At 39.1% G+C, this 15091-nt stretch overlaps 1 protein-coding gene across 1 annotated transcript in view; it reads left to right on the forward strand.

Moving 5' to 3' along the window:
- The window catches only part of il1rapl2 (interleukin 1 receptor accessory protein-like 2), a 226860-nt gene that overhangs the window by 165073 nt on the left and 46696 nt on the right, over window positions 1-15091 (forward strand). Inside the window, exon 7 of the mRNA XM_055224668.1 lies at window positions 12649-12723. Coding sequence (XP_055080643.1) covers window positions 12649-12723 — 75 coding nt within the window. The remainder of the gene's footprint in view (window positions 1-12648; window positions 12724-15091) is intronic.

Genomic DNA, 15091 nt, shown 5'->3' on the forward strand with positions numbered 1-15091 from the left:
TTTGTGCTTTCTGTTTAGCATCTTTATTATTATTTACATTTTGCCACTTAAACTTTCCTTAGTGATTGTCTCAGCATTTTTCTTGACTCAAATCACAGTTGCAGAAATTCTCCGAAAAGCAATAACCACAATGACAGTGACTGATGTTTGTAAAAAGAAACACTTTTCAATAGTTTCAAAACCTAATATACAAAATTAATTACAGTGAATATGTTTGTGGGATGATTACAGGGAGATATTCCTTACAAAAACAGACCTAAATCAGGGTCTGTTAATAGACCTGGGTTAATGGGATAAAAAATAATGGGTTAAAGTGGGGTATTACACTTCTATGAGGGTTTAACTGATAACACATAACATATTTAGATCACCATGTTACCTTTCATTGTTATAAAAATGCTATATTCACCAAAAACAACCTATTAATGTGTTTTAGAAGTTTCAGTTTAGTTTTTGATGTTCTGGATGTCCCCTCCTTTTGCTCTCCATGCTAAGTCACTCCTCCTGCAGAGCACTTTCACAGCACAATCAGCGTGCATCCCATTAATGCAACTACAGAACATCGCATCAGGTTTGTGAAGTTGTCGTGCATAATTTTGTATACTATTTTTGTGTATTGTGAGAGTGTGGGTGCTGTAAACTTGTGGGCTGAGCCTTGGACAGAATTGTACAGCTAACTATAAGGAGGGTTTGAATAGGGCCCGGTAGAGATCACTAGATTACTCAAACATTGATGACATATAAAATCTCTTAAGGCATTTTTTGATCAATCAATTGACCTTAAAAGCTGAAAAACACATATGACCTTCACCTTGATATTAAACATGTACTGTGTAACTTTTCTGTTGGAGGATCTGTCACTGAATGTTTTACAGTTTGCTTTCTATAGGAACCACTAGGCTAGAGTGCCTTAGCTGGAGGATTTGATAGCCCGGGAGTTGAACCTAGAAGCTTCTTGCTACAAAGTGAGAGTGCTAGCTGCCACAGTGTTGCCATGACATAATGACACAAGCAAGTGGCAAACCCCGCTCCCTAAAATCGCATTAATTTCATTATATCACTAGCAAAAGAAGAATTCAGTTCTGTCAACTGAACACAAGTTTTTTTTAGAGTGAAGACGTTTCACATTTCACCTTACATCAATCTGAAGGGCAGAGCTAACCACAATGAAACTAACACACCTCTTTGTTTACAGCTTCTGTTTGTTAGCTATAGGTCTACTGAACGACTAAGTGTGAACTGTGAGTCATATTGGGCATTATTAATTGGGCCTGAACAAATAGGTTTGTTAGTTTCAGTGTAGTTTCTCCAGATAGATATGAGGCAGCGTCCACCAACAATCTGACCAGAACTGAAGAAGCCAATTAAATGAGTGGCAAAACGTCTTCACTCTAAAACTTTATCCAGTTGACAAAATTGAATTTTTCTTTTGCTATGGATCATACCTGGACAGTGGGATTACACAGACTTCATTATGTGGACAAAAATCCAGTGAGGATGGATTGCTTTTCCTTTTCAATCATGCCCTGTTTATTTGGAAGTGCTATTTTCTATTCTCATTTTTTCAGATGATTTTGCTGAAAAACATATCTTGCACCAGGTGTGGCCAACCCGCGGCTCTCGAGCCTCATGCGGCTCTTTAACTAGTTTCATGCGGCTCTTCAGGAGCTTTTACATGACATGCGTCAAATATGCTTGGCTGGCGTTGCCATTCATTCCCCCTACGGCTAGATGGCACGCTGACCAGGTAAGCCTGTTTGAGTGACGTCAAACACGCGACAAGAAAATCTTTGGCACGACATCATTTGCGTTGTAAACAATTTCCGTCATGTTAGCTCTCAAAATGGCAGGGGGAGAGTTTATATTTTTTTTGTTGAACGTAATGGCAAGCCGATCTGCCTTATATGTCACGCAGCATTAGCGCATTTCAAAGCTTCAAATCTTAAGCGTCACTTCAGCTCACTCCATCCTAACATCGAACAGGAATTTCCAAAAGGGACTGAACTTCGCAAGCACAAGTTGGTCGCTTTGAAAAGTCAGGCAGAAAAGCAGATGCAGTTTTTCCAAAAATTTACGAAACACTCGGAGACCGTTACGCTTGCATCATATCAACTGGCTTGGAACATAGCACGGGCTAAAAAGCCATACAACGAAGGGGACTTCATTAAAAAATGCCTCATTGACGCCGTTGAAATCTTGTCTCCTGAAGACGACAAACTAAAACGGAGCGTATCAGACGTCCAACTGTCCCGCCACAGTGTTGAACGACGAATATCGGATATTAATACGGCTGTTGAATCACAGTTGCACTCTGACCTTCAAGCATGTGAGTATTTTAGTGTGGCATTGGATGAGAGTTGTGACATACAAGACAAGCCTCAGTTGGCAATATTTGCATGGTCTGTGTCAAATGAATGTATGATCAAAGAAGAACTCCTTGATATTGTGCCATTAAAAGACAGAACCCGTGGCATAGATGTGAAAGAAACAATGATGGCTGCATTTGCAAAAACAAATCTGCCCATACCAAAACTAACTGCAATAGCCACGGATGGAGCGCCAGCCATGATCGGATCCGTGAATGGGCTTGTGGGGCTGTGCAAAGCTGATCAAACATTTCCCGACTTTTGGAATTTCCACTGCATCATCCACAGGGAGCGACTCATGTCTAAATCATTGAATTTAGACAACGTCATGAAGCCTGTGATGGAAATCGTCAACTACATCCGCACACATGCGCTTAACCACAGGCAATTCAGGAATCTCATTGCTGAGCTGGACCAAGGGCTTCCAGGTGACCTGCCGCTGCACTGCACTGTGAGGTGGCTGTCAAAAAGCAAGGTACTCTCTCGCTTCTTTGAGCTTTTGGATGCCGTGAAACTGTTCATGGAAGAGAAGGACAAGGACTATCCCGAGCTCTCGGACCTCGAGTGGATTATGGATCTGGCATTTTTAGTTGACATGCTGTGTCACTTGGACAGACTGAACCTGACCCTGCAGGGTAAGTTAAAAATGCTGCCTGACCTGGTGCAAAGTGTGTTTGCATTTGTCAACAAACTAAAGCTGTTCGAGGTGCATATTCAAAAGGGAGATTTCACGCATTTTCATACTATGCTAAAAGCCAGTGAGCAAGTTACCAGCGCCGCCCTGAAAAAGAAAAGAGACAGATATGCAACACTGGTTGCAAACCTGCACGAAAGCTTTGTGACCCGGTTCTGTGATCTACAACTGAAAAGACCACAGATTATGTTCCTCGTCGACCCATTTAATGCGGAGACAGACTGTTTGAAAGCCCCGCTCGTCACAGATGAGGCTGCGGCTGAGTTGGAGATGATCGATCTTTGTGAGGAGGATCAACTGAAAGCTGTTTTAAGGGAAGGGACCATTGAGTTCTGAAAAAGTGTGCCAATGAAAAAATACCCCAACATCAAACGGGCTGCGCTTAAGATACTGTCAATGTTTGGGTCAACGTACGTCTGCGAGTCTGTGTTTTCTACCCTGAAACATGTGAAATCAAAGCATCGATCTGTTCTTACTGACACTCATTTGAAAGAATTGCTTCGAGTGGCAACAACAGAATACAAGCCAGATTTGAAGAGGATTGTTCAAGATAAGGAATGCCAGAAGTCTCACTAAGCAGCATAGTAAGAGAAAAATGTTATTGAAAATTATTCTATTTTTGTTTGTGGACTTGCTTGAACTGAGAGTTTGTGTGTGTGAGACAGTGCACACAATGTTAACTGTTGAAAAATAACTAATATTATCATGTTGGTGTGGTTATTTTCATTAAATCTGGCTGAGCAGAGGTCTGTGTGTGCGTGCGTGTGCGTGCATACATGATTAAGGAATGGGATGATGTTCATGTGTGCCCATGTGTATGATGTGGCTCTTTGCAGTAACACGGGAAAAAAAGTGGCTCTTAGTCTCTGACTAGTTGGCCACCTCTGTCTTACACAATCTTTAAAAAATCAACTAACTTCAAACCAAAAATAGCGTAAAATACCAATATCGAATCAATATCTGCATAACTTTTCTTCACAGTATTGCTCTGGTTTCTTTCAGATAATTCCTGTTCCTCCCTGTGTAATGACTCTATGTATATGGCCATCATGATTGAATACTTATGGTACAGTGACGAGAATATTCCTTCATGATTGAGTACTTTTGGTGCTGTTTGACTGATGGGGAGGACAGGACTCGTTAGCTTGGTCCTTATCTCCACTCTGCAGACTCAGGCTCACTCAAACCTGATTTAACAAAGCCTGGATCAGCTCAGCATCAGTCATCATCATGATATAAAGGTTAAATAAGCCCAACTCACCTCTGCAGAAGTTACAAGGAGCTCAAGGACAAAGGAATGCAGAGGAGAAGCAACTATGGAGGAGCGTGGGGCTTTATGGGGGCACAGTAGAAAGAACATTAAAAAGGAGGTATTATACTTATATGGGGTATTATCTGCTAACACATAAAATATATCACCATGTTACCTTTTATTGTTTTAAAAATGCCATATTCGCAGAAAACATGTTAGTTTCAGTTTAGTTTTTAATGATTAGCCCCTCCCTCCCTTTGTTCTCCGTGCTCCCCTTCAGAGTGGCATCACAACATAATCTGAGCAACACCTAGAGTCATGGTGCCACCACAATAACTTGGTTTTAAATACTAAAAAGACCAAGGAGATTGTTGTGGATTTCTGCAGAAAAGGTCACAACGACCACCTACCTCTCCTCATTGGCACCGAGGCGGTGGAGAGGGTGAGCAGTTTCAAATTCCTGGGGGTAACCGTGACTGAGGACCTGTCCTGGGGCAATCATATTACCTCAGCCGTACAGAAGGCCCAACAGTGCCTTTACTACCTGAGGAAATTGAGGAGTGCCCACATTCCCAGACCTCTGATGTTGAACTTTTACAACTGTGCCATCAGCAGCATTCTGACATATGGACTTTTAGTGCGGTTCTCCAGCTGCACTAAGGCTGACCAGCAGGCACTCCAGCAGACACTCCAGCAGGTGGTGAAATCAGTCTGTAGCAGCCCAAAAACCATATCCAACTCTTAATAACACTGAACTGGTTACACTGTTGATTTTTTGTCATGATTCTCAGGTCTCTGTCTGAATGTCCCTGTTTGTGCACGTTACTTGACACGCGTCCTCATCATGCTGCTATAAGAACTGTCTCATGTTGTACTGAGGCCACACTGAGTCAATGTTTACACTTGGGTTTAAGGGGTATCTATGGGTTTGTACTTTATGGGATGCTCCAAATGCAATTTTGTTATTCTTCTGTGACAATGACTATAAATAAATAAATACCTAAATACCTAAATAATCAGTGTCTATCCTGCTAATGTAACGGCTGCACATAGCATCAGGTTTGTGAAGTAGTAGTTTATTGTTTTGTATCCTATTGTTGTATATTTATGAAAAATGGCCTTGCAGGAGCATGGGTGACTTAGGTGTGTGGGTGGAGTCTTGGACAGAATAGTACTGCTAACCGTAAGGAGGATGAATAGTGCCTGGGAGACATAGCAAGATTACTCAAACATGCTGGGATAGCATTAATCCTCTTCAGGCAAGTTTTCATGAAGTAAAACAAAAAAAAAATTCTGATAATAAAAAATTAAAAAAAAGTTATTTGAATGAAGATGTTTCACTGCTCATCCAAGCCACTTCTTCAGTTCTTATGGACCATACCTGGACGACTGAGGTATTACACAGACAAAATGGTTGAAAGCTTCAAAAAGTAAATTACCTACTAAAATCATGGTACTGTATTTCAAAGGATAGACACAAAAATGACAAAATCAAATCATATCTGAAGGAGCAGTACAAGAATCACAAATTATTTCATATTGTCAAAATAAAAATGTTGTCACTTATAGACTTAAGTAACCAAAACATTTACACTGCACTATATAGTATTGTACTATAATACCATTCTGAGAAACACTATGTATATGTTATGGAATGTATCTGAAGTAAGTAGATCTGGCAGACGTCCATCTCCTCTCTTGTATTGTGGTCTAAACTGACACTTCTTAATGAGCTGATTAGTAGCGTGTTGATTTAGTGCAGACACATGGCACCTGAGTAAAAACACCATAAATCAGATCAGACGTGAAATGGGTGACTCTGTGACAGCTGCTCCCCTGCTCCGCTCCTGTGTGCCGCCGCGGAGGTCCTGTAGCCTACAGTTAGCAAAGATAATTAGCTCCTGCTCCACAGGGGTTAGCATAGCTCCAGCACCAACCTGAAAGTGTCCCCATCCAGGTCTGATTTAAGTCTACTCATTATAATAGACAAACATATATACTGATCTCTCTGAGTGGAGCATGCATGTTCTCCCTGTGTCACTGTGGCTCTCAACATGAACATCATTGGTAGGGTGGTCACATCCACTGACGCAGAGGTTGGCGGTGAGATTCCAGCTCCCACAGTTGATTTCTGTTGTTGTGTCCTTGGGCAAGGCGTTTAAACCACCAGTTTCTGCATACACTGTTAATGTAAGAGGTTTGAGTGCCTTGAAGGTGGAAACTTTCTATATAAGAATGTGCCATGAATTTGCCATCCTGTCTCCTTCTCTCAGTAAGGAGGTTGTGGTTAGATTCCTGAGTGGTTATTCTTACACCTAATAAGTTGCTTTGTGGAAACTGTTCAACTTTATACAGTTAGACTATGCACAAGCAATTCTTCAGCTGAATCGTTCATAATTATCTCTGGTACCATCTGCTGTGGAGCTGAGGCACACCAGAGGGACATCCTGGTGGAGGAAACAAGCACCCCACGCCTTCACTCCTCTATGAAACATATGATAAAAGCTATGATGAAAGATGGAGGGCTCAGGGGGAGAGGAGAGAGAAAGAGTGCTTGGTTAGACCTGTCAGTGCAAAGGGACGTCCTGGTGGATGAAACAAGCACTCTCCCTATAGCCTATAGTTCTCTCTCTGAGCCAAATGATTAAAGATAAAAATGAAAGATGAAGAGGTCTGGAGGGAGGTGGCAGGAGACAGGGGAGAGGAGCACTTGATTAGTCCAAAGGTTATGGGCTCCAGGTGGATACGTTTAACATACAAAACTTCCTTACTGAGAGGAGGAGACAGGATAACCACTCTGCCATAGTAACACAGGGAAAACATGCAAACTTCACTCAGAGAGATCAGGAGTCTAACAGACAACCTCTTTACTGAGAGGAGGAGTCACTGCCATGGGATTCAACACATGCATTTGAATCCCAAACATATGCCATCTGATTTCGTCCAAATCGCACCTACTCACCTCATTTGCATATTCACAAGTACAGGCTGGTGATGGTCCAATCAAACCACATGTCCCACCCACTCCTTCCCCCCTGTTTCACAAATCAAGCTAACATGACGCAAATCATGCAGCATACTAGCATACCGGGACATTTGGGGACACAGACACATAAAAACCTGTGTGAATGGAATATTTGAAAGGAATTAAAGTGGTGCCTGCTCCTGATGATGGCCCAGAGGCGTTTGAAACATACAAAGATGAGACCGAAACCTCGCTTTTCAATGTGACGCTCTATTAGTTCACACTGTACTGATTTTAATGAGAAACGCATTAGGTTTTCATGGTTGAGTGACTTGTTGTTAAAAGCTATTTTGTACAGAAATAAATTGCTTGTTATTGCTGCTAAAATTGAGAAATATTCGAGATTCTTCCAGTGTTTTTAAAGGCCCAGTTTGTAACATTTGTGGTGTAAAATAGACTAAAATAAAAACATGTTTTGTTTTTTTTCATTATGGATGTGTTTATTGCACAGAAAAACATAGCAAAACATGCATCCTTATTGTGAGCAGGCTTGCATCTCCACAAACCTGACTCTTATTTGGCTGTCTCCATAGAAATTCAGTTCCTTTTGGTATAATATTCCACAGTGTGGCTTAAAACGTATCTATCTCCATGGAGAAGTATGGTTTTAACTTTTTTATTTCCATGGAGTCATGCAGTTCACTTTCCACCCCCAGAAAGTCACATACTATTTGAATAGGGCTTATACTTATAAATGACAAATATATAACAGAGTGGAACCTATTGCAACTTTCTTGACCAAAGTTGGGCTGACAGATTTGGAAAAAATATTGAAGTTATTTTTTTTTTTTTTTCTGACAATGCAATGTTTTAAAAGCCTTGTACTTGATTTTTACTGCCTTAAAAACGTGAAAAACAGAACTAGTTCATTTTAAACAGTTTGCAGTGGTCCAAAAGTTATTCCTCACTTACCTTATGCATTCTTTTCTTCATCTTACAGCCATAGACCACAGTTGAAAGTCTTTTTGTCATATATTCTATAAACCCCACTCCTCTCTCTATCTGTCCCTCTCATTTTCCCTCTATCTGTCTCTCTGTCATTTTGTCTCTCTCTCCCCCTACCCTTCCTCTCTTTCGCTTACCCCCTTCCTCTTACTTTCACTCATCCCCTCTCTCTCTTTGTCATACTCTTTATTTCTCCACTAAAGGTCATCTCAATGTGATTTACATTTTATTAAATCCAATGAGCTCGATGCACTCACTTCACAGATAACAGCTCAGGAGTTTAACCCATAACCTCCTTATACTGGGGAGGAGGAGACAGGATAACCACTCTGCCACAGTAACACAGGGGTACCATGTATACTCCACTCAGGGAGATCAGGAGTCTAACCCACAACTTCCTTTTACTGAGAGGAGGAGAGAGGATAGCCACACTGCTGCATGTATTCTGTTCTGTTAAACTGATTTGAAAGTTAATTGCACAAGTCGGAAAAGGGCAACATGGCAAGAGAAAGACAAAATAGATGTAGAACAGCTACAGAGTCTGGAGACGAAGTTGTCAAGTTTTGCAAGATCCTCCTCAGGCAACATATAAACTTTTACATTTTGAAACATTGAATTGAGAATGCACAGATGATTATTCTTTTGTTAATTTAAACTGTGTAGTCTTACACTGTCATAAAAATGAACCACAATCACAGCTGAACCTAGGTTGATACTTTCCAGCTGATGTCATCCACATTCCCTGGGAGGTGTGATGCTAACTGATGCTCTGCTCTGTCTGAAACACTGTTACCCAAGTTCGACTTTAATCTGAGCTTTGTTTTAATACAGTCTGACCAGAAAGAACTGACTTAGTTGGAACTATAACAGGTGAGCTGTTTTGTGCTGTCAAACAAGTCCAAAAAATATTATAGTCACAAGCTAGCTAGCATTAGCCAACAGTTTTATTGAAAATCAAACACAAATGCTCATATTGATCGTGGGCTTTTGAAAATTGGTATTGTTTTTTATTGAGCTTTCAAACTTTTTGGCTGGTAACTACTGAACATTCCACCATAGACATACAAGTACAAACAGAGTGTGATGTCACTGCAAAGTATGAACAGGCCATGCCTCAGGCGAAAGCTCCAAACCTCCAGAATTGTCTTACTAAGCTGCAGAGACTGCAGTAGCACTGATTCATGACTGGCTGCAGGTGTTGGAGTTTAGGTAGTGAGTAGTGACCATTCAGAGCAGAGAGAGTTGTTTTAGGTTTAAACCAACTTGATTTCAGCGTTGAAACTGGCAACCAGTAAGTGAGAGAGTCATGTGAGGCTCATTCTGCTTTTTGAGTGGATAAATGTCTTGGGAACAAAAACACCAAATTAAAGCATAAACCACTTAGCCATCATGTCCAATGTTTCAATCAGCATTACAGTAGTTTGTAGTAAAAGCTATATTTGATTTGAACTTGTTTCTCTTATATCTGTGGACACAGACAATTCAAATGTATAAATCTAAAATTGAAATATTACATACAGTTCCTTTTAATTCTTTAACCAAAATGCCCCTCCATAAATGTATATGTATTTGTAATGTCATAACTTTTACATAAGTTAGAGCCATTGGATAATTCTGTTTCTGATTTCCCTGACTTGAAAACACAGCAGCACAACCATATTTTACTCCTCCATTTTGACTTTTTAAAATGCTTTACCCTTTTTATTGTGTAGCTATTTTAAATTACTCTTAAATTTATAACATTTGTTTTGATTCAAATTATTCCCTGATGAATGCAGCGCTGCACGGAAACAGCTGATTTCCATGTGACCGTTTGGAGGTAAACATGGTCCAAACACAGTCTTTAGTCCTGCTCCAGACCTGTAATTTACCCAGAGCCGAGACGCTGAGATCACAAACAGACATCAGGCCTATTCATCAGGGCCTATTCACATTCAAATCACACAAGTCAAGACTGTTTAAGCAGCACAACAGCAGGCTCAAAATATCCAAGAAATATATGAGTGCTCCAAAGCAAACTATAACTCAGCAGAAGTTTTTCAAAATGCCTTTTCACTAAACTGAGGGTTGATGGTTAGATCCCCTTAATCAGTGTTGAATTTGGTTGTGTCATTGAACATGACATTTGAACCTGCTAGCATGTTTCAAAGTTCTATGCTCTATGTAGTCAGAGTTGGGTAGAGTATCCAAAATTGTACTTACGTAAAGGCACTGTTATGACAAAATAATATTAATCAGATATAGGAGTGACAGTGGCTCAGTTGTTAGAGCAGTCATCCACAAATCGGAACGTCAGATTACTGATTCTTGCTTGGAGTAAATTCAATTGTTGTGTCCTCTGGCCAGACACTTCACCCACAAAGTAGATGGTGTAATCCCTCAATGCCTTAATGGTCAAAGTAGGTTAAGGCAAAGGTGCTTGGAAATAAATTCATCTGTTGTGAAGGAAACTCATTCTCTTGACCTATCCTTCAGTGTCTCTGGGTTAAACCTGTATTTGACCCATCCTTCAGTGTCTCTAAGTTAAACATGTCAGGAGCAGTGGGTCCCATCTCCAGATCTTGAGCTAGTCTTGGTGAGGACTACCTTGGCTGGAGGATTTCACCTATTGTGCATAATTTGATCCAAGAAATGACTCAAGTAAGACAGAGATGGACTTCATTGCTGGCCTGTATAAGAGAGTATTTAGGGATTACATTACTCAAGTAAAAGTTGTGTTGGCAGAGTTGTTAGCCTTACTCCATGTATTTTGAAAGATTTGAAAATGTGATCAATACAAGATTCAAGATTTCTTTTATTTGTCTCCCTTAGGAGAAATTTTTCTTAGACCAATGGGCTGCTCACACCACAGTAAACAACAGAACCATACACAGGGTGCAATACATCTCTCTCCACACACCATCACTCATTTTTACATCATTTATCATTTAACAGTTTCACTGAAACAGGTACAAATGAATGTTTATATCTGTTGTATCTCTACCGTGGTACCCTGTACCTCCTCCCTGAACTCAATAGTTCATATTCAGGGTACAACACATGTGTCGGGTCAGAGAGAATGCTCCTGGTCGGTCCCCTCATGGCCTGTTCGTAAAGTTCTTGAGGGCTCAGAGGGACAGCACAGCCCATAATTTTCCCCGCTGTCCTCACCAGATTTAAAATTTGAGTTTTTGATTTGACCAGCAAGTTTCCAAACCAGCTGTTGATTCCATATCTTAGAACTGACTCAATGGTAGCTCTGTAGAAAATGAGCATAATGTTACAACTGACACCAAATAATCTGAGCCTCCGCAGGAAATGGAGGCGCTGGTGTATTCTGCTGCAGACAGTGGTCACCTGTGTGTTCCAGCTCAGATCTCTGTCAATATGGACTCCCAGATACTTAAAGGAGCTCACCTGCTCTATGTTATGGCCATGAATGGTCACTGGGCCATGGTCACCAGCTGCTCTGGGGTCAATCACCATTTCTACTGTTTTATTTGTATTAATCTGCAGTTTGTGTGAGTCACACCAGGCTACAAGCTTCTCTACAGCAACACCATGAAACGTATATATATATATATATATATATATATATATATATATATATATATATATATATATATATATATATATATATATATATATATATATATATATATATATATATATATGCGCGTGTGTGTGTGGGTGGGTGTGTGTGCATGTGTGTGTGTTTTGTTAGTTTCTTTACTATTTGTGCTCTCTGTGTTGAAGCTCTGCAGACCACTTACCTCTCAGTCTCTGTCATGGTTCATAGATCTGATGCTATGGTTCATATTGGCCATGGTTTTACCCTTTGCTCTTCCCTTTACTCTGCAGAACACTCACTTCTCTCAGTTACGGGTGATATATTTATATAGGCTTAACCCTTTGCATTCTGCTGTGTTGCAGCTCTGCAGACCACTTACCTTTTGGTTATGGTTCATATATTTGATGCTATGGTTCATGCTCATGGAAGTATAATAAGATCGGGAAGATGAAGCAAAGATGGTATTGTACTGTCTTCAATGGCCTGTGCTCATGGAAGAAACGGACTAAGGGAGTTTAAAGTCCAGCTCATCAAGGCTAGCACTTATAGGGAATGTGGAGCCGAGTTCCATATTTGGAATTCTGACTATGAGTATCATAGCAGTCAAACAGCCAATCAGGAGCGAGGCTGTTGAAGGTAATCATGTAGAGCAGGTTAATACAAACATTCCAATGTCACAATGCCAAGCCTGAAGCAGTTCTCTCTGCAGACCACTAACCTCAGTCTTGGTTATGGTTCATACACCTGATGCTTCTCTGTATGCTCTGATTCATATTGGTGATAGTTTAACCCTTTGTGCTCTTCTTTCTGTTCCAGCTCTTCAAACCACTCAGCCTCCGAAGGTGCTGTTTCCTCCAGAGAGACAGGACACCTATATTGAGATCACTCCAGGTACCACACACCTCCCCCCCTAGATTTGAATGTTGTTGTTTTTTGGCTATAGATCGTCCCTGGATGACTGAGGTATTACGCAGACGTGTTATATTATTTCATGTTCTACTTTGAGAGAAGATGCAAATCTGAATTTTAAACTAATCCAAGAATCCAATTAGGGGAGTGATACACAGGGAGGGCATCTGACACACAGGGAGGGCATCTGACACACAGGGACATTTCAGAACAGGTCTAAACAACAGGGTTAGCAGCATACACAGAATACCACCCCCAAGCACCCCAAGTAAAGTAATAAATTTGCATATATCCCTGGAGACAAGTGAGTGACTCCACCACACCAAGTTACAAGTCAGATCTGTGAAGGTACAAGCTTGCCAACAGTAGGAATGCATTTTACAATTTACCAATGATAATACATGTTATCAAATAAATGCAAGATAGAACATTCCAGGCAATAATGGCTCCATGGAGATGCGTGGTGAACTGTCCCCCACAAAGTTATACAATGTCACTTTAATTATCATGCTGGGCCTAATGTACGATATTGATGTTTTTCATGTCCTACTGCCAGTAGGAGGCAAGAAACAGATTATATTGTGTTTTGAAATATCCAAAAGGTAACTGCACAAATGTTGAACCTGATCATTTCTATTAGTGGTTAGGCCCAAATTCATTCATTTTAGCTGTCTTTCAGATGACACTGTGATGTCATCTGAAACACACCGATACACTGGCAGTACTCTCAGTTCTTTGCCTGAGGCTGGTATAGGCCTGCTGTATCTGCAAGTTATGTTCATAGTTTGTTTACATCAGCTCACCCACAGGGCAGGTATGTGTTTTCTGTGGACATGTGTCAAAGTGAAAGTGAAGCCTCCTGTTTACATCACCTTTCTCTGTCTGTCCATATATGGGAGATGACACATATATACGGCTCAGACAGGTTTAAGATAACATGGAGCTGTCTCTTCTAGATGTTATTTGGACTTCCTTGAGTGCAGGCCTAGTTCACTTAGTTAGCCCAGTTTCATCCTGATGTACACTAGTGTCAAAAGTTTGGACACACTTTTTATTTATTTTTTCTTATTTATTTCTATGATTATTTGCATTGTAGATTCTCACTGAATGCATCAAAATTATGAATGGACACATATGGAATGTAGTAAAGAAAAAATAAACTCAAAATAATTCCAAACTGATTTAACTTTTTTTTTTTTTTTTTTTTTTTTTTGTAAAATAGCCTTTACCCTTTGATTTGATTACTGGCATTTCTTCACCCTGGCCAATGTGCTGTCTATAAAGCAAAGAGTGGATACTGGAGCTGAATATGAAATATATTAAAAAAAAAAAAAAAAAAAATATATATATATATATATATATATATATATATATATATATATATATATATATATATATATATATATATATATATTGTATTATATATATATATATATATATATATATATATATATATATATATATATATATATATATATATATATATATATATATATATATATATATATATATATATATATATATATATAATACAGACATTTTAAGACCAAAATGATGAGCCTAACAGCAACAGTTACAAAGAGAGGGGTGACGTTTTTTCAATAGAAAGTTAATTGGATCCAGAATTGATGGAGCTGGAAGTGCACCCATGTTCAATTGCTATCTGAAACCCGGCAGCTAGCAGGTTAACTATGTCCATTTATATATACAGTCAATATAATACATATTGTGTTGTCTAAGTTTATAAATGTAAAATGTATTAAGAAGCTAAAATAAGGGTCTGTAATACTGTATAAATGTTTTGCATTATTATTTTATGATTAACTGTAGTTTAGATAAAATATATATATATATATATATATATATATATATATATATATATATAATATATATATATATATATATATATATATATATATATATATATATATATATATATATATATATATATATATATATATATATATATATATATATATATATATATATATATATATATATATATATATATATATATATATATATATATATATATATATATATATATTGCGGGACGTTTCCACTTCCAGTTTACCGCACCACTTCCGGTTTCCTGTCTAATGGAAAACGAGAGCGCGTGTCATCTGGCATGGGGCTAGTCACAATCTGTCGCCATCCACAGTGCAGTTTGCAGTTATAGCACTATTAAATTAACATGTAAACAGAACTGATCACTCACATCAGATTTTGCAGTTTTCATGTTGTTTAAATAATCATAAAGGTCCAGAAATCAGATTTTTGGTGTGCATGTGAACATAGCCACTGAAATAAACATCTTATTGGATAGTCGCTTTGGTTCTGGCTCAAGGTG

Source organism: Periophthalmus magnuspinnatus, chromosome 10 (genome assembly GCF_009829125.3).
Source record: "Periophthalmus magnuspinnatus isolate fPerMag1 chromosome 10, fPerMag1.2.pri, whole genome shotgun sequence".
Taxonomy (NCBI): domain Eukaryota; kingdom Metazoa; phylum Chordata; class Actinopteri; order Gobiiformes; family Gobiidae; genus Periophthalmus; species Periophthalmus magnuspinnatus.